The following is a 17,666-nucleotide window of genomic DNA, read 5'->3' on the forward strand; positions in this document are numbered from 1 at the left end:
ATTTAACCCCCAAAGCTTCCAGGTCAACAGCTGCCCATGCTGATGCTCTTTAAATGCATCTTTGTGAATTTATACACCTGCAGTGTGTTGAATGTGGTCTTTTATATCCATTTAGAGGGACTATGTGCATTTTCTCCAGTGGCTCGTAAAATACTTGCTTTTTTCTGTCTTACCCACTCAGGAAGATCTGATACCAGGCAGGACTCATTTATGTCAGAAATACTCCTTCTCCTCCTCGTTTCTGTTCGGCCATATTGGGACCCCCTTAGACAGGTACAGCACGTTGCGACAGCACCATGTCTCCACAACCTTACAAGCAAGCTATAATATTTGCAAATGAAGATAGAATTCGGCTTTTTTTCAAGAGTGCTAGGCAGGCCCCATATAAATAAAATGCATTCTACTTAAATGACATATTCTGTGACTTCTCTTTCTGTACTGTTTGTTCCTTCATGCGTTTCCCTTTTTGCCTCTTGGTAGGAGACGTCGACTTGCTGAGTTCTGCCGAATTCCACTTGCCTGGAAGTAAAACATGACACAGGTTTGTTATTCTGGGTCACTGAAATCAACATCACCTCCAGGAGCACAACTCTCGTCATATCTTAGTTTTCAACATTGCTCTGGAAAGGTAGCAGTTAGTAACAGCGCTATTAATAGAGAACGGAAAGTTTTCTGTGCTTGAAGCAAAGGCAAAAGGAACATGATAAATCCAAAGAAAATAATGGAAACCAACTAAGAAGTATGACTGCTTTGGAAAGCACACAATGACTTGAGCCTCGCTCAGATCTCCGGTGGCTGAGAGGAATGAACCTGGAGGATTTCTTTTCCAAAGACGTTGTCAGTAAGGTGAGAGCACAGAACTGTCCGGGCTTTTTAAAAGGTTAATATCTCCACAGCCCTTTCGCTAGCAGACAGCTCAGGATACACAAAATACAGCAGCCGTGGGTCAGCATCTCACTGTTTCCACCCTTTGCTCTGTGTTAGCATCAACTGCCCAGTGCTTGTGCTTTGTCAGCCTTGTCTCATCCGAGCCCTCGCCCACTGTGATACTTTTATACAAAATCTTCTTTCTTGGGACATTAAAGTACAAGTCACTTGACTATGGAAGCAGCATCAAGTATATTCTCTTTCAGCCCACATAACTGATCCCTGCTGGGACAGGACTGGGCTGTGCCCTTCCAGCACTCAGTGGGGTGGAGTTCGATGCTTGTGTTTTGAGAAAATTCCACGATTCTCAGTGTTGGTAGCAAAACTCCTATTGACTTCCACAAGATTAAAGTTTGGCCTAAATAGTTCTGTTTTCCCCATAACTTGACCATTTTCTACTAGGTTTCTCAAGTGCCGTTGGGTATGCGTGATGATGCAATACAGCTAAAGACCTGCTACTTCCCAAAATCTTGTTTGTACTGTTCTCTGGCAAGTGTGGGGAGCAGTGGCTGGAGACATCTCCCCAGGATGCCACCTCCAGCCAAATGCTTTTGAAGACAGACTGCCAGGAGCAGATTGGTATCTGCCCTACTAACCCCAAGGGAACTGGAGATGTTTCTCCCGAGACAGGATAGACCAAACTGGTGAGACTGGATTTTGTTCTGTGCAGCTCTTACTCGTTGTCTTGCAGCTTTGGCCTGTCTGTATAGCACACGAGATGAGAACAAAGCCATAGGGCTAAACCCCCAAGCAACACCGGTATCTACTATCATCCCTTTGAAACAGAGAGCACTGGGGAAAAAGCTATTAACCACAGGGTATCCCAAGATTAATATTTTTTGAAAGTATCTCCTTCCTGGGAATATTCCTTGTGAGTGGTCCAAAGAATTATGTTTCCTTTTAAAAGAAGTCCTTTAATTTATATTCTAAGGCATGCATTTAAAAGATTTCATTTACCCTGAGCTATGAAATTAAGTTTAACCAAAATTTCAGACTGGTTATTTATGTGACTGTGCAGTTCCACCACACAGTTACTGTTTTAGCAGTGCAGTGATAGCTTTGAGTTCAGTAGATCTTGGTGAGCTTCCTAAGCTTTTCTTTCAGGCTACAAAGGATCCACATCCTTTGAACCCCCCCAAAGGAGATTAGAAGTAATCATAACAATTTTGTGTAAAAGTCAGATTGCACTCCATTTTCCTGCAACTTCTCAATGCATCATGCTACCAGCTGCCAAAATAAGAGGGAGGAAGAAATGGACCCAGGCAGGGTGTTTGTCTCGGAGACGCTGAACGCAGCAACCACAATCATAACCCAGAAAGCAAACGCCTTGTGAGCACTGTTTCCATTTTATTTTCCAGACCCTGTGTTCATCTCGGATCTCTACCCCATTTGTTGCTAGCCACATACTATCTTGCATCACGTGTATCTAATTTCCAAGTGACACTGTGGGCCTTGATTGAAATATGTTCACTATGTCCTCTCTTGCTTGGTGTTCAGCAATACATCGTCACCGGTAGCATACTGCCGGCTCTCTCTGCACTCTTTCTCCAACTAGCTGAGATGGTGCTTTCCGTTTCAAGCATTGCAGCTGGGGTAAGCTATACAAAAAGAATAAAAAGAGAAATACCTATCCCAAGACAGCTAGGACGCTACAGATTAAGCTGCTTTGATTACAGTCACTAAATATACTTTGGTTTTTCATATGAAATACCAAAAGGAATCTGTTGGAGACTCCCGAGTCCCTTGGGTACGTTCACGCTCCTCTTACTACCCAGAATACAAGCTCTAAAAGGCTGCTAGTGAAATCCAGGCCCTTGTAGCCTCTTGAGAATATTTTTTCCTATAAAGCTGCAAAACCGTCAGCAAATAGCCTTGTACGATAACTCGGAGGTAGACGCGCCGGGGAGGTTGCTGAAAAAGTCTTGCGTAGTTAGGAAGAATTAGTCTCGTGTTAGAAAGTTTGTTCCTCAGTCTGGTTTGCCTGGAAACTGAAGCACCCGCCGTGTGTCCTTCCCATCTCCCGGCACAGCAGCAGCTGTTATGGACAGTCACAGTTTGGAGCACGAGCAAGCCATGGGAGGTTTATGTTGGCTTCTTAGGCAGTTCGTTGGTTGGACTTGGTGGCTCTGGTTGATCGCTCTTGGTCTGGCTTGCAGGAGGGGGCCACGTGGTCTTCTGATGAAGATGGCTGAAAATAAGAAATATGTTTTATGTAGTTTGGGAGAAGGACGTGGAGGATAACACGACGACAAAACTGGTTATTTAGAAAAGAAGAGTCCATGGATCTTGCATGGCTAGTGGATTGTGCTGGCAATCAGTTTTGTCTGAAAACGCTTTTCATAACCTTGAAATCATGGTTTGCAAATGTTTGCTTTGTACCTGACTATAAAACAGTGCTGGCAGATCTTCAGGTTGAGTTAAGGTGATCAGCCAAGACAGTGGTAGTAGACATTTAGGTCTCAAAGTGCCCTTTCAGCAGATATCTTTAGGACATGGCTCTGTTAAATATAAGCCATTTAAATAGCTTTTAGGGAAATTCTTAAGATACTGAAGGTCCAAACAAAGCCATGTTGTCCTGCTCTCCTTGGCTGGGACTTCACAGCATCTTGATACCATAACATAAAAGATTAACACATTCAGTGATGCTTTTTCCCTTACTCAGAACTCACAGTGGTCTATAAAAATGCTGGCTAGAAAAGCCACAGGACTGTAAATTCCCATCTGGCTGGAAGGAAAAAGAACATTTTAGAAAACAAAAGAGAGATCCAGGAATTCACACTGTACTTCACTGTGCAGGGAGGGAAGCCTCTTGCTGTCTAGGAAGGGACGTATTTCTCTGACACGGCCATCTGGAGGCCTCTACTACATTATCTGGTTAAAAGTTGTCAAGCGAACATTTTTATTAAAAAACCCCCAACAAATCAACAGAAATTTTTAGTGTGTGTATTGTCAATATTACAGACATCAGTTTTGACACCTACTCCTTGTAATTTGGGTTTCCTTCAGCAGGCAGGCACTGGTCCCTGTCAGATGGCAAAGCTGCAAATTAAGCACACGGCCAAGTATAAGTGAAGGGTTAGAAAACATGCCCGATGCAAGTAGCACTGCTACATAATGATAATGCACATTTAAATGATGCAGGAACTCTGAAAATGCTGACACGCTCATATATCAGAGATGGTTCTTAAAGGCTACAATTATTTTCCTTGTGTCTTGTGCTTTGAGACAAATGCCATGCTGGACCACGGCCACGTTTAGGTGGTGAATAGCATCAAAGAGTAAAGACTGGGCACCTGTTTGGGGCTGAATGCTCACCTGATCGTGAGGAGGAGATCATAAACTCTCCTTTTGCATGGAAGGAGACACGTGGGGTCAAATAACTGCTGCCAAGAAACGTTTATGGACTAAGCTGCTAGTCCCAGACTGGGAAAGTTGATTCACGCTCCCATGGAGCTAGATGCCTTTTCTCCGATTTTCCCCCATCCACAGACATGCAAGGGGAAAGGAGTCTAGACTGATGTGTACGCCAAGGAAAGAGGGAGATTACTATTCTCCTCTACTCGGCATTGCTGTAGTCGTGCCTGGATGACGTAACAAAGGTTTGGATCCCCGGTTCAAAGCTACGGAGAAACTGGACAGGGTCCAGCAAAGGGAGCCCTGGGGCTCCCAACCTGCAAGGAGGGGCTGGGGAGGGCTGAGAGGCAACCTCACAGCACCCACGCCTAATTCAAGGGCAATTAGAAAGATGTTGGAGCCAAGCTCTTCTTGGCAGTGGCAGACAATATGACTGGGGGCAGTGGCCACCTATTGCACCTGGGGGAGTTCAGACTAGATGCTGGGAAAATGCTTTTCGCAGAGCATAATGCAGCTCGGGAACACATTTCCCAGAGGGGCTGTGAATCTCCATCCTTGGAGGCTGAAAGCACAGCTGGCTAAACCCATGGCAGATCTGATCTAGCATGCTGATCCTACCTAGAGCAGAAGATTTGACTCCTGGTCTCCAGCAGTCCCTTTTCAACCAGCATTTCTACGATTCTGTGAAACCATCCTCCTGCCTGTTAGGTTTTTTTCCCCCAGATAAGTGCCTTTCCTCTGGCCCTGGGCACAAGTCACACCCTTTGACTCCTTACACTGCGAGTCTGCATCTCAGATTGAACGATGAGTCACGTGGATACATGGAGAGCAATTACATCTTGGTTAGCATGAGGGAATCAGGTACACGTATGGGAGGCTTAACTGGTATGGCAAAAAAAAGATGTAACGTGGTGGAAACCGTAAATAACACTAACAGATATCCTTGAGACTTGTTTGGATTCAGGTTTCTCCAGTCAATTTAGTGCTTACCATCCTTGTTGGAGAGGATTGGCGCTAACAGTTCTTTAGCTTCTGATAGCAAAAGGTCAACAAGATCTGAAGATGGAAGAGATGTATCTGAGACTGCATCTGTTTTATCCTCTTCTGTTTCACTGTTGACTCTTATAAATATGGAAAGTGCCATCAATACTTCTATCATAGAACAGTCATTGAAAATCCTGGCCAGCCTCTCGTGAAGGATATTCTATGTAAATTCTGTGAATTCAGGGGAGGTTGTATCTCTATCGCTCAACAGCACAGGAGACTCTTTTAGACATGCTTGCGTCATTGTGTTACAGAGATCAACATATTTTTCAGAATTTCTCAAAAACATTTTTCCTTCATTATGTTAGAAGTAACCATCTTGGAAACTTTTCCATCGTTCTTAGAAACTGTCTTTTTTTAAAGAGGCTGATCATTATCAATGGGACAGTGACCTTTCAATGACTTAATCAGTGAAAAACACGTGTAGAGTTGTGATACAATTTTTTTCCAAGTGATAGGAGAGAAATTCAGGTTGAAGGGGAGTCCAGAAGCCTGAACTCTATTTCTGCAACCATTCATGCAGTTGAGAGCCATGCCAGCTCTTTGCTTAGGCTCAGTTACTGTAACTGCTAATAAAAAAGGACATGGTCCTGAAGCCAAAGCCTGACTCATGTCAGGAAAAGCAGATGGCTCAAAACTCTACTTCTTTGAAACAACCTGCTTAGGGTCTCTGCTAACAAAAGCAAGTTAACCAGCGGAGTGTTTCAGCTACTCACTCCCAAAAAAAGCCCGAACAGAGGCCAACCCCCCCCAAGTACCAACCCGCCAGCAGCTTTTACATCATCTTTCTCCCATGGTTTCACTTTCAAAGTGACAGTATGTTTAGAAACTCTGGGTAGGTTACGTGTGAATCACCTTCCCCTGAGAAAGGTCAGAAAAGGACATTTCATGTTGCTGTTCGCAATTCCCAGAAGCCATCTCTTACCTTTTCCCATCTGGTAAATGACTGGGTGTGCTCAGGACCTTGTGAACATTCTGCCATGCAACAACAAGAAGAAAAAAAAAAGAGGAAAAAAAAGAAGGTTTCAAACTTGTAGGAATGAATAATTCCTGAGAACAAACCCTGTGGGTTTTTCCTGGTGATCAGATTTAATATGACAGTAATCAGCTTCTGCTTATTCATTGCCCTTGAAGCGAATCTCTCAAGGCCTTTTGCAACTCAAGCAACATTCACAGCCTATGCAAATAGAGAGACACATCTAAATTATACATTTTAATACCAACACTAAAATATATGAAATGTAACGTAAAAATACTCTTCCAAAGAACAATTTTGCAGGCTATGTTTCAGTGAGCCTTGATCATGGTTACTAGCGATCCCTGGTTTCTGGATTGTACCTGCATGCGTAAGCTCTCGTTACCACACATAGTGAATTCTCAAACGCTACTGAGGGATGTATAAAAAAGGAAGATATTTTGCTCCAGCGGTCAAAATCCTGTGATGTTTGACCCTGGGGCCAAGTCAAACTCATTTCCAAAGTCCAGCCCCAAACCGCACAGGCACCAGCACATCATGCTGCAAGTCTAGAGGCATTTTAATTCTTCCTTTTCTGAAGCCGAGGACACAGCACCTACACTTCCTTGCACTCCGCTGTTTCCTATTGATTTCAAGAGCTCTTGGGATAGGCTACTAATAGCTGTAGCAGATATGCTGAATATTAGCGATCCCGTGCCGGCCAGTTTACTAATTACACAAGCTTGTATTCCCAATACAGGTAGTAAAGTGGAAGAATAGTCAATTAAAAGACTAAAGCAATTATGTGTGCAATTTTGCAGGAAACCCAGGGAAAAAAAAGCACTGGAAGAGCAAAACTGCTCTTCGAGTTCACATTTGTTGTGTAGAGAACCCAACCATCCAGTTATACAAGGGGAGGGTTAAAACTTGTGATTTCGACCATCGTGTCCAACAGAGTTCCTGGAGCAGCCTCAACCAGAGCATCATGGGGGGACCAGTGAGCCAGAGACAGCAGAGTCACCAGGCAAAACCTGCACCATGGTGTTTACATAGCTCGTGGGTATATGAGTATATATGAGTTCATTCCCTAGTTTCTCCTAACCAACAGACAGTGCCTTTTAAGGATGAGATAGAATTAAAAAAAAAACCAACAACCCTCTCTTGCCTACGGAGCAGGAAGTTATTTGGACTTGCAAAATCACCCTTAAGGTAAGAGGCCACAGCGATGCCACCAGCACGGGGGGTGGTTCAGTACTTCACCTGCACAAACAGGAGCAGTTTCCTATTGCAGATCTCCAGGCGCTTCCGTGAGACTTCTGATTTTCGTAACTGGCCGTCAGCCAGGGACAACTGTCTTTTCAGTTCCAGGATGTCCTCCTGAGATGGGGACGGAGGAAGAAGAGAAAGGGGGTGATGACGTTCCAGCCTTGGCTTTTGGAAACACCAGTTTATGATATTTGCTACAAACAGAAACCCACTGTCCTTTTGGAATGGACAGTGGAAATTAGACAGATTATAACACAGACCTAGAGACCATGCTGGCCTTGTGGTCATACACAGCAAATGATGTGTGTGCTACGTTCATTTTCTCCTTTATAAATAGAAGGGAAACCCACAGAAGAAGGGTCGTGGGTTTTTTCCCAGGCTGAGGGGTTGCATTACCTCTATTTCAGAGACGTGTTTTGCTTTCTTCCCTGCCAACTGCATCTTCAGTTCTGCAATTTCAGCTTCCAGCAAGTGGATCACTTCCTCATAGTCCTGTTCCGCGCTGTGAGCCTGTTTCTGCACAACCTCTGCCATTTGCAGTTTGCTGTGCAGCGTTCGGTTCTCGAAGAGGAACCCCAGTGCTTTCTGGAAGCAGTGAGATGTTCTGGTCAATGCACCACATCCCCCTTCAGATGACAACCACCAAAAACACCCCAAGGCCCCCAGCAATCTCTTCGCTAACCTGGTTCAGTCTCTGAAGCTCATCTTCCATTGACTTCTTGCTGTTCTCCACCTCTTTCAGGAGAGACTACAGAAAATATTTTCACTGTATTAGAAGCAACAATTGTCTAGAAGATGCCCTGGTCTTGTAACCCCCACCCACCAAGACAATATTTTACAGAAGGAGTCATATGCACTCTCCCCTACCCCAGAGCTTTTTGGGCTGCGACCTGCATGCCTGCAGAAATCCACCCGGACACCGCCACGGAGCTAACAGCCACGCCGGCAATCTGCAGCTAGGTCAGGATGGGGGGACAGGCGGTGCTTCTGTTACTCATGGACTTGAATTATTTGAGACACATTTTTGTATTTTTAAATATATTTACTCACTGCTAAAAAGTGGCTGCATACTATCTAGTATAAATAAATTTTCATTTGAGGTTGAGAGCGAGAAAGAGACAATTAAGGAAGGACGAGGGTGAGAGTCTCCTTTGTAACGAGGAACGTGCAGAATGCAAACTGGTGACTTCTTAAGAGGGACAGGCTACACCATTACCCTCGCGTACGACTACAGCGAGCTACGGCAGAAAGGATCAGCCAAGAAATCTGCCCAGAGGAGAGGCTCCACCTTTAGCCTTCGGACTTCTTGCCGCAGATCCATCATTTCCAGTTGCAGCTGCTCCAGCTCCTCGTTGCCGTTACAGCTGAGAGAGTCGAAGGTCTGCAAGGTAGAGGGACAGACAGCATCATGCACCACTGACAATTTACCAAAATCATGGGGCTACATGGCAGGCATATTTTTTGCTGTACCCACAATAACGATGAATCAAAATGACTTTGAAAAGCAGTCAGCGTTTTTATGCAACAGATCAAAAGGCACGTTAAATAATTCAACTGAAGGGTTGGGGTTTTTTTTTTCACCCCACAGGATTTCACATTCTGATCCCTGACATAGCAGGAATAGATGTGCTACAAGGAATTTTCATTTTGTGAATCAGGTGAAATTAGTTGGAATCGGTTAATTATGGCTAATTTTCCTTCTGCATCACTGCCAGGCTACTTCCTTCATATCACCATAGATATTGTTATTTCCTTGTTAAAAATGAGAAGTTTGAGGGGTTTTGATAGCATTTCCTATAATCTAAATGATTAATGGATAGTTCTAACTCTAGAACAACCAGAAAATGGTCATTTAGCTAGTCCCGCCTCAGAATTTCATGGATTTCAGGCAGAAGATTCATGGATTGAAAGTAGCAGAGCATTGGACTGACTGACCGAAGAGTGAAAAGCCGATGTATCCAGCAAACTGGCCACTTCGTGCTGCGTGAAGAGCATGGAGCTGGAATCCAGACCAGCCTGGTCCAGCTCCTCCTGCATCAGATCCCTGAGTGCTTGGAGAAGATCTGTGGGAAAGAATCAGTTTTTAACAGGCTACAAGGGGAAAGTGCTGCACGTTAGGAGAAAATGCCACCGATTTTGGGGACGTGCACTGACTGCCAAGCAGAGCAGGTTTGAAGATGCCAGGCAGTCTTCTCGACATTCCTTGGTTCTTTGGCAAGCCCATCAAGCTTAAATAATTTCTTCAGTCTTCACCAGACTCTTGTTTCTTATCCAGTTTAAAAAAAAAAATCAACTTTTAAAAAACAAAAAAAACCCCAGATATTTTCACAGCAGAGTTTTCAGAAGTGCAGTTCTCAGAATTTTAAAATTTTAAGCCAAAACCACATTTCTCTGACAAAAGGCACCCGCCTGCCTGCTGGCATTTCTCATGTTGCTGATTTAAACAAAAAACTGAATGACTTCAGCACTTAGAAAAAGCGTTAAATTGACAAGTCTGAAGATCCAGATTTGCTTTGCTTTTGGATATGGAGGAAAGCACGGCGCGAGGGGCTGTGTGGGACGGATGCCAGCCAGCGCAGCAGAGGGGAGGCGACACCGCAGTCCCAGCCTGGGGCTGCAGCAGGAACCAGAGCCTTTACTGCAAGAGCAGCATCTTCACTGCCAGCATTTTAGCAAAATACCCCTAATCGTCCTTATTCCTATTGCCACAAACTCCGAAGCCAGTCGCTCTTAGAGGCGCACGGTTCCATATCCCATCGCTCGCTCTGCACAAAAACATCCATCCAAGAGGCGTTGTGCTTTGCAAGCCTATTCTGTCTGGCGGGGACGTTCCTGCTGGTGAGGACATTGCTGATAGCTTTGAACTTTTGCGAAAAAACTTCTGGGGAGCAGACCCTACGGGCCAGATATGCTCTGGCAGGTCACAGAAAGCAGAGCAGGCTTTTATTTGTTGCGTGTCCTCTGACCAGCTCTCACTTGACAAGCTGGGGGTTAAGGAAAGTAAGCCCTCGCACCGACTTTCTTGTATTTTCATTTTACATATGGTTCTACCAAATCTTCTTTTGTATTTGTGACTTTTCTTGGCTGGTTTTGAGGTTAAATCAATACCCAGGCAGGTGTCTTACCTGCCACCTTTGAGCAGATGCCCCTCTCCTTTCTCAGCCTCCAGCAAAGCCACACAAAATGGAAAAAGCCCGTCACGCGCAGAGCTGCCCGCTCACCTCCGTAGGCCACCGTCCCCTGCGAGTCTGTGGTCAAGCTTTGCCGTAACTGCCTCTTCTTCTCCTCAGTCACATCCAGACCAAGATACTGCAGAACCTTGAGCAGAGAGAACGAACCTTTAAAAAGAAAAATACTGGAAAAGCAGCTCTTTGAAGTAGGTGCTGGGAGGACACTTGGTGCTGGGTTTTCTCCTGGAAGTGATTCTCCAGGCAACATCTTCCAAAGGAGCAGGCTTGGGCTGGATTTCCAGTCTCTCCTTTCCTATGCGTGTACAGAAATGTCTGTTCCTGAAGACAGGGACACATTCACATCCCTCCAAGAACATTTTATACAGACTGCAGATTTGCAGCTATGACAAACTGTCAGGAACTTTATCAAAACCCTATGGAGCTGTAGCAAGGCCCAGCTGCCAATAGCTCAGCCTCTTCTCTTTCCCTTACTGCCCAGGAATTCTATTTAGGACCGAGAAGATAAAAGCTATTCACAGAACATTTCTCGTGGCAACAAGAGACATTCAAACGTTTTGCTTCTTCATTACACCTTTTGCTCTCTCATTGTGCCTGATGCCCTGTCTTCTACTGATATTTATCAATTCAACCCCAGGGCACCACAAAGAAGCAGATAAACCTGCACAAACCCCACTTCGCTGCTGGCAGCAGCAAGTAAGAGCTTTTAAAAGACAAAGTCAAGCTCGGCAGACTCTGGGAAAGAGCCCAAGTTAAACACTCCCCTGTCCCAGGCTGCACCCGTGGCTCCTGCTCACGCATGTACAGCACCTCCCGCATGGTACCCTGGAAAGGGGCTGGGGATGAGTCCGTGCTCATGTTTTGGTCACCAGCAAGCCCATGGGACCCATCTGCTCTCACGTGCTGCCTGTGAGGCCCATTTGAGTCCCACCTCCCGCCCCTCTGCCCACCACCCCTGCACAAGGCAGTGCTGCCAGCTCCGGGGCTTGGGGATGCCCTGATCCTCAGTCTGCAGATGTCGGCATCTGGTGCGGGCCACCCCGAAACCACCTCAGATGCGTGCCGGTCGATGTGCATGTCCTGACCCTGGCACTGCTGCAGCTGCCTGCTCATAACACTGGCTTTTAAAAGGGAAAGCCAAGCGTCCCTGCTCCTCCCACCAAAGAAGAGCTGCTTTTATACCCATGGCGAGCAGAGGTCGCTGCGAAAATACAATCCTAAATCCCGCTTTAGGAGAATTATGCAGGCTTAGAGGAAAAGTTCCTGCTTGCGTGCTGCCCTCCCGGGAGGCGGGAGCAGCCGAAGGGCGACCGCTGCATCTGCCGTGGGGTGGCAGCAGATGCTCGTGACATCGGGTCCTCCTCAGATCCCCCCGGGCCTGCAGAAGGGGCTGCATTCCCACGCTGCCCCCCGCACCCCAAATCCAGCAGTACGCCGGGGGGGAGACAGTGACATATGCACCCCAAAACCAGACTGGGGGCACGGCCCCTCGAGGGCACTCTGCCCTTCCCTGGGGTCTTCCTGCCCTTTGTTGGTGCCTGTGGAATATATTTTCCATGAAATGATGAAAGGAGCAGCAGTTTTGGCTGGGTCCTTGGTGTGATCTCTCATATTTCAGCCTTCGCTCGCACACACCAGGCTGCCCGAGGTCACCCCAGCAGCGATACCAGCACCAGAAAGTTTGGAGAGCAGCTGCCTGCACCCACAGCACCCGAGTCGAATGCATTGCATCCAAGGGAGATGCAAATGCCAGGAGGAGGCTTCTGAAGCTCCCCAGAGCATGGAGAAATAGCCAAGGTGAGCCAAGGTGTGTTTAAATGTCCCTTGGGACGCAATTGGGATGTTTCGCTACGCCTTCTTCTCCCTTTTTACCTTTAGAGGCTGGACACAACCTCCAGCAAACTCGACTGAAGAGCTGAGACCCATTTTTTATTCCAGACTCCTGATAATAAATACATTTTGGTGGCTGAGTCTTAATTAATCTGATTTTTGAGATAAAGGCAAAATTGTAGCACGAGCGGTGTGACGCTAATAAGGAAAGCAATGTTCTGAGCACCACGGCTGGCTCTGCACTCCACATCGCCTGGGCGATTGCTATTCCCAGCACAGCCTGGTCGGTATCCTAGAGAGGTGAAGGGGAGTTAAACTGGAGCAGGCTGGTCAGCAGAAGACGGTGTACATGTAGATTAGAGCGCTCATCAAGTGCTACAGCTTTATTCTGTGCAAACAGGCAGGCTGGTTCTCTTCGACTGTATCTATTCAGGTTTGCATTTTTTAATCCCTCCAAAAAACAAGCGACATAGTCACCCCCATGCTAGTACCTGGGCTAGTCCTCACATGCCTGACTGCAACGTTGGTGCAAGAATCAAAGCGGAAAGGTCTCGATCAGTTCTTTCACAGAAAAGCAATACAAGGAGACCATTCACGCAAGCTTAATGTGGCAGCTGGACGCAAGGAGGTATCACGTCAGTGGACTGTTTTCTGCATAATGCACCTTGGGAGAGGATCGAGAGGAGATCTCGCTTTCAGGAGAGGGACCCGTTCCACTTACCAGTTCCAGTTTCCCATCCTTGAGCCGGACATGGGGATCCAGCGCTACTTTTGGTTTGGTGCCTGAAGCTGCTTTATGATTAGATGCTGAAGCAGGTGCTGAAAAGCCAAAAATAAACGTTAATGGAAGAGGACTTGGGTAGAGGAAAGAGATGCCTGCAAAGCAAAATTCAGAATTCTTGTTGCATGAAATATGTGTGCAGCAGGCCAAAATCAAAGACCACGATTTACTAAATCTGGTCCTGGAAGGCTGAATTAGGCCACTGTTGGAAAGACAGGATACTGGGGCAAACCCTTACTGAAACTGGGCTTCTGCAGGGTTTAAAATGGGATGTTTAATCCAAGGACCTAGGGACTGCAAAAATAGCCCTTTGGAAATTTCCAATCACAATTTTTGTGGAGTCTTGGGGTCTGTAATTATGATGATCTATTAAAAAAAAAAAAAATCTCCCTGGCTCTGGTCTTCTCTGATTGATTAAGCAAAACTGAAACCCAACGTACTGTAAAATGCAGCCTTGACTTTCACAACACCCATGGAGAAGGGAACCAACAGATTCAAAGCAATGTGGAAAACCACCGGTGCAGGACTTTTTCCCTCCCCAATACTGCAAAAAGCCTTGAACCCTTTTCCCTCAGTTGGGCAGGCAGGGTTTTTTGGGTAGGAGCCACATGCGTTGCGAGGCAGACACAGAGGGAGAAAGAGGCAGAAACAGCAGCTGCTTTGCTGGTGAAAAGCTGTCCTGAGATCAGAAGATCCAGCTGCTGACAGCTGGCTTGTCATTACTGGCACTGCCTCCGCAGCAGAAATGGTACCGAGCACAAGCCACTTGTGCTCCTCCGTCCCTGGAGGGAACCCCACGTTTCCATTACGAGTAACCCTTCTCCGTAAGAAACTGTGACATTTCCTGGGAAAAGGGCTGCAGAAGGTGTTACTGGCTCGGGAACTGCCCTGCCAGGCTCCGGAAAGGTGCAAGGCTGCTGTGCTGGCAGCCCGGCCACCTGCCTGCCCCTGCTCACCCTCGAGCCATCAGCCCAGGTCGGTGACAAAATTCCTTCTCATGCCAATGGCACAGGATTTGCAATTTCTTTCACCTGGCTGGGATCTGATTAACACCACGGGGAGCTCTGTCTTGCTGAGTAATGCTGCTTCTCCCGAGCCTCTCACCGCATCCTCCTCGACCATCAAGGCGGAGACCAGGCGCAAGGAGAAGGCAGCGAGAAGCAGCAGAGGTGCTGCACAAGCATAATCCTCCTAATCTGGGTGTTCATCCGCTCTGCTAACGCCAGCAGCTGTGGAGCAGCAAGCGGTAGTAAATGGGTTTGCTGGATCGGCCACCAACACTTTACTCTCCAAGTTCAAGGGCAGAGCTGTTACCCTTTGATGCATGGCTAATCAGGATTAGCTCCACGTGGCTTTGCTGTCAGCTCCGGACACGGAGGTATCCAGGGCATCCATCAGGCACCCACAGAGAGGCAGTCACTGGCCAGGGCTCCAAGCCCGGCCACTGCTCTTTCAAAGCCAGTTGTCTGTTTTCATGGATGACAACACTGACACAAAGCCTCCTCAGCATTTCACGTTAAAAAACCCCGCGTGTAATGAAATCCCCTAGCTAAGTCAGGAAGCGATTAGGTCATCGCTATTTGCTGGATTGCCTACATGACCCAGGGCTTTGCTCCCCGTCACCGGGAGCTCTGGCTGTCAGTGGTGGCCACCGAAGAGTCTACGTGAAATCAAGGGGGCAGGATGCTCGGGGCAGGGAGGACAGGCCAAGGGCAGTCCCCGTCCCGAGGTCTCTGCAGTGCAGAGCACGGAAGGGGAAGGCTGACGGCTGCGGAGCTCACCCAAGGTGAGACAGGCATCCCTGGGAGCAGAGCGCTGACGCACGCCCAGCCCAGCACCGTCTGCTCCCTGTCTCTCCCGCTAATCCCAGGTATAGACTAAACACAATTTACTTTGCAATGCTTGCTCTTAGCCTTCCAGATGGAAATTACACAATATAGGGATTCGCAAGCGGGGCCGGTGCCTCGGCAGCGCACGGGGAAGGAAGGGCCGTCAGACTTACGGCCGTGAGAATGATGAGCAGCGCTTGCTAGGGACTCGCTAGGGAAAGCCCATATTTTCCTCAGGGCAGGAGTAACCTCCATATCATAGAGATATGGGGTACCTGGCTGGAAGCCATCTCCCTGGACACGGGATCAGGGGGGTTATTGAGGTTTCCTGCAATTCCTAAGGGACCTGTGAAGCTGCCGGGTGATTTGCGTTCAGCCCCCGTTGCTGCCGTCCTGTCGGGTGAGCAGAGCAGGTCTCTCCCACAACGGTAAGAGCTCAGGAGAGGACTCAGGGCATGGAGAGAAAACACAGCATGGAAAAGCAAGCAAAAAGTGAAGCTTGGATGTAGAGAGAAACCTGACTTAATCACAACTATAAGCAATTTCCCAGTTTGACCAACTGAGGGCATCCTTAATGCCTGTATAACGCCCAGGGTTGCTGCGTGCATTACAACTATCATTACTTGACTTTCTTTATACTGCGTCTCCAAGGACCACCCATTCCCATCAGAAGGGAGTGTTGCCTGCAATGAGACCTGCTGCATGCAAGCCTGGCGTGATCTTTGCTGCAAGTGAACCACAGGCTGAGAGTGGAAGAAGTTGTCTCCTATGAGTACCTTAGTCCTCTGAACGCCTTAGTAAAGAATTTTACTACTATGGGCAAACACGGACATAGTTACTACCCGTTGAGTAAGCCAAGCTGCTACCTTCCCTCTCTCCTAGCAGGATGAGTCTCAATATCACCCCACTGGATTCCACTACAGCAGTATAAACACTGGTCGAAATTAATTTCACCATCCTCAGCACTGAGGAGCCAAGGCTGTGTTTGTCACCCACACAAAGAAAACAATATAGTAGGACTCTTACCTGAGACGGTAAGCTCTGGTGGGCAAATGTCCGGTGACAAAGAAGGCACAGGAAAATGATTTTCACGTCTATTCTAGAAAAAAACAAGACAAAACAGCACAGACAGTCGCTAAGCAGAATCTGTAGGTGTAAATAAAGAGCAGAAGATAGAGGTGTTCAAGAGAGAGCAACCCATCTGGCCCATAAAGAGCAAAGGCACCACGTACACCTCTGTGCAGATAGGTGTTTCTGGAAGCACGTGGAACAGGCACGTTCCTGAGCCACCACAAAATCTCTGGTCACACACAGAAAAATGAGTTTGTCACGACTGTAACAGTGATTGAGAGCTGAGGGTGGATTTGACCTCGTACGGTTTCTCCACAGAGGTTCTCCCTAAAGCTCTGCATCCAAACCCAGCAGCGAGGTCCCGAGTCGGACCACAGCCAGTTGTGTTGTTTACCCAAAACACATAATTGTCACAGTGAGCATGACGGGAAGCTGAGACCAGTGCCCGCTCTCTCAAGTGCCAGGTCATGGCACTAAGCTGGGAACTTAGATGCAGAGAGGGGCACGGGACTGGTGCTGAGGACATACAGACAGGTAGCACAGGGGCCTGAGCACGCTTTCCCTAGCGTGGAAGCCAAGACCTTGTCAAAAGTTCCATCTTTTAGAAGCAAAGTGAGGAAAGGAGCAATTTAATTCCAGCCAGCAGCGTCATTTCATACAGGCACACAACATTACACAAGCACACCTTCTGCTGGATCTAACTATACCACTCAGCTACACATCTGTGGGCTAAGGCTGACTTTCATCAGCACGTCTCTAGCCTGGTACGCCCAAAGGCAACATGTATATGACATTCTTGCAAGTCTGTGTTCTCCACGGGGTCTGGAAAGAAAGACATTTTGTGAACGATGCTTGTATGAACGGAAAATCCAGCCAGGCTTTTCTAAAGGAACTTTATGTGGAATTGGGCAGAACGTACACCTGGCATTGCACCAGTCCAGGAAAGGAGCAACAAAGGCACAGAATCCAGCCACGGGCCTAAATTATCGTGAGAGCGGTGTGGTTAAATCCTGTCTTATCACACGCAGCTCAAGCGCTTGCCTCTGCAAACACAACGTGGAGCTAGGCTTCACAGGAAGAATAAGCCTGGCTTATCATTAGGCTAGTGAAGAACAGAAATGGGCTGCTTAGGAACGCTGTGGGTTCATCCTCATCAGAGGTCTTTAAGAACAAAGAGTTTTTCCTGCCTTTGGGTAGGAGATGAGATCAAACCGACTCCTGAGATCCCTTCCAGCCCTATGACTGGTGTTGAATGAAATGCAGGTTGCTATCCGCAGAAAGGTTTTGCTGTTTTAAAACCTGAGACTTCTGAAACAGGTCTGAATGCAGGCCCTGGAGATGAAACTCATTACCTCCACAGATCCTTTGCTGTCTCAAACCCAAGACAGAAGATACAATATTTCAGATTTAAAATACCTGGC

The 17,666-nt window shown here is 47.1% G+C and overlaps 1 protein-coding gene across 1 annotated transcript in view; it reads right to left on the bottom strand.

The window, feature by feature from the left end:
* Positions 1–2,320: 2,320 nt before the first annotated feature.
* The window catches only part of LOC142603970 (syntaxin-binding protein 4-like), a 45,671-nt gene continuing 30,325 nt past the window's right edge, over positions 2,321–17,666 (bottom strand). Inside the window, exons 11-22 of the mRNA XM_075767471.1 lie at positions 16,201–16,273; positions 13,286–13,383; positions 10,768–10,864; positions 9,482–9,609; positions 8,835–8,927; positions 8,229–8,294; positions 7,943–8,131; positions 7,541–7,657; positions 6,251–6,300; positions 5,272–5,402; positions 3,909–3,966; positions 2,321–3,115 (exon numbers count right to left, since the gene is read on the bottom strand). Of these exons, the coding sequence (XP_075623586.1) occupies positions 3,010–3,115; positions 3,909–3,966; positions 5,272–5,402; positions 6,251–6,300; positions 7,541–7,657; positions 7,943–8,131; positions 8,229–8,294; positions 8,835–8,927; positions 9,482–9,609; positions 10,768–10,864; positions 13,286–13,383; positions 16,201–16,273 (1,206 nt within the window). The 3' untranslated portion in view covers positions 2,321–3,009. The remainder of the gene's footprint in view (positions 3,116–3,908; positions 3,967–5,271; positions 5,403–6,250; positions 6,301–7,540; positions 7,658–7,942; positions 8,132–8,228; positions 8,295–8,834; positions 8,928–9,481; positions 9,610–10,767; positions 10,865–13,285; positions 13,384–16,200; positions 16,274–17,666) is intronic.

The sequence above is a fragment of the Balearica regulorum genome, chromosome 15, assembly GCF_011004875.1.
Source record: "Balearica regulorum gibbericeps isolate bBalReg1 chromosome 15, bBalReg1.pri, whole genome shotgun sequence".
Classification (NCBI taxonomy): Eukaryota; Metazoa; Chordata; class Aves; order Gruiformes; family Gruidae; genus Balearica; species Balearica regulorum.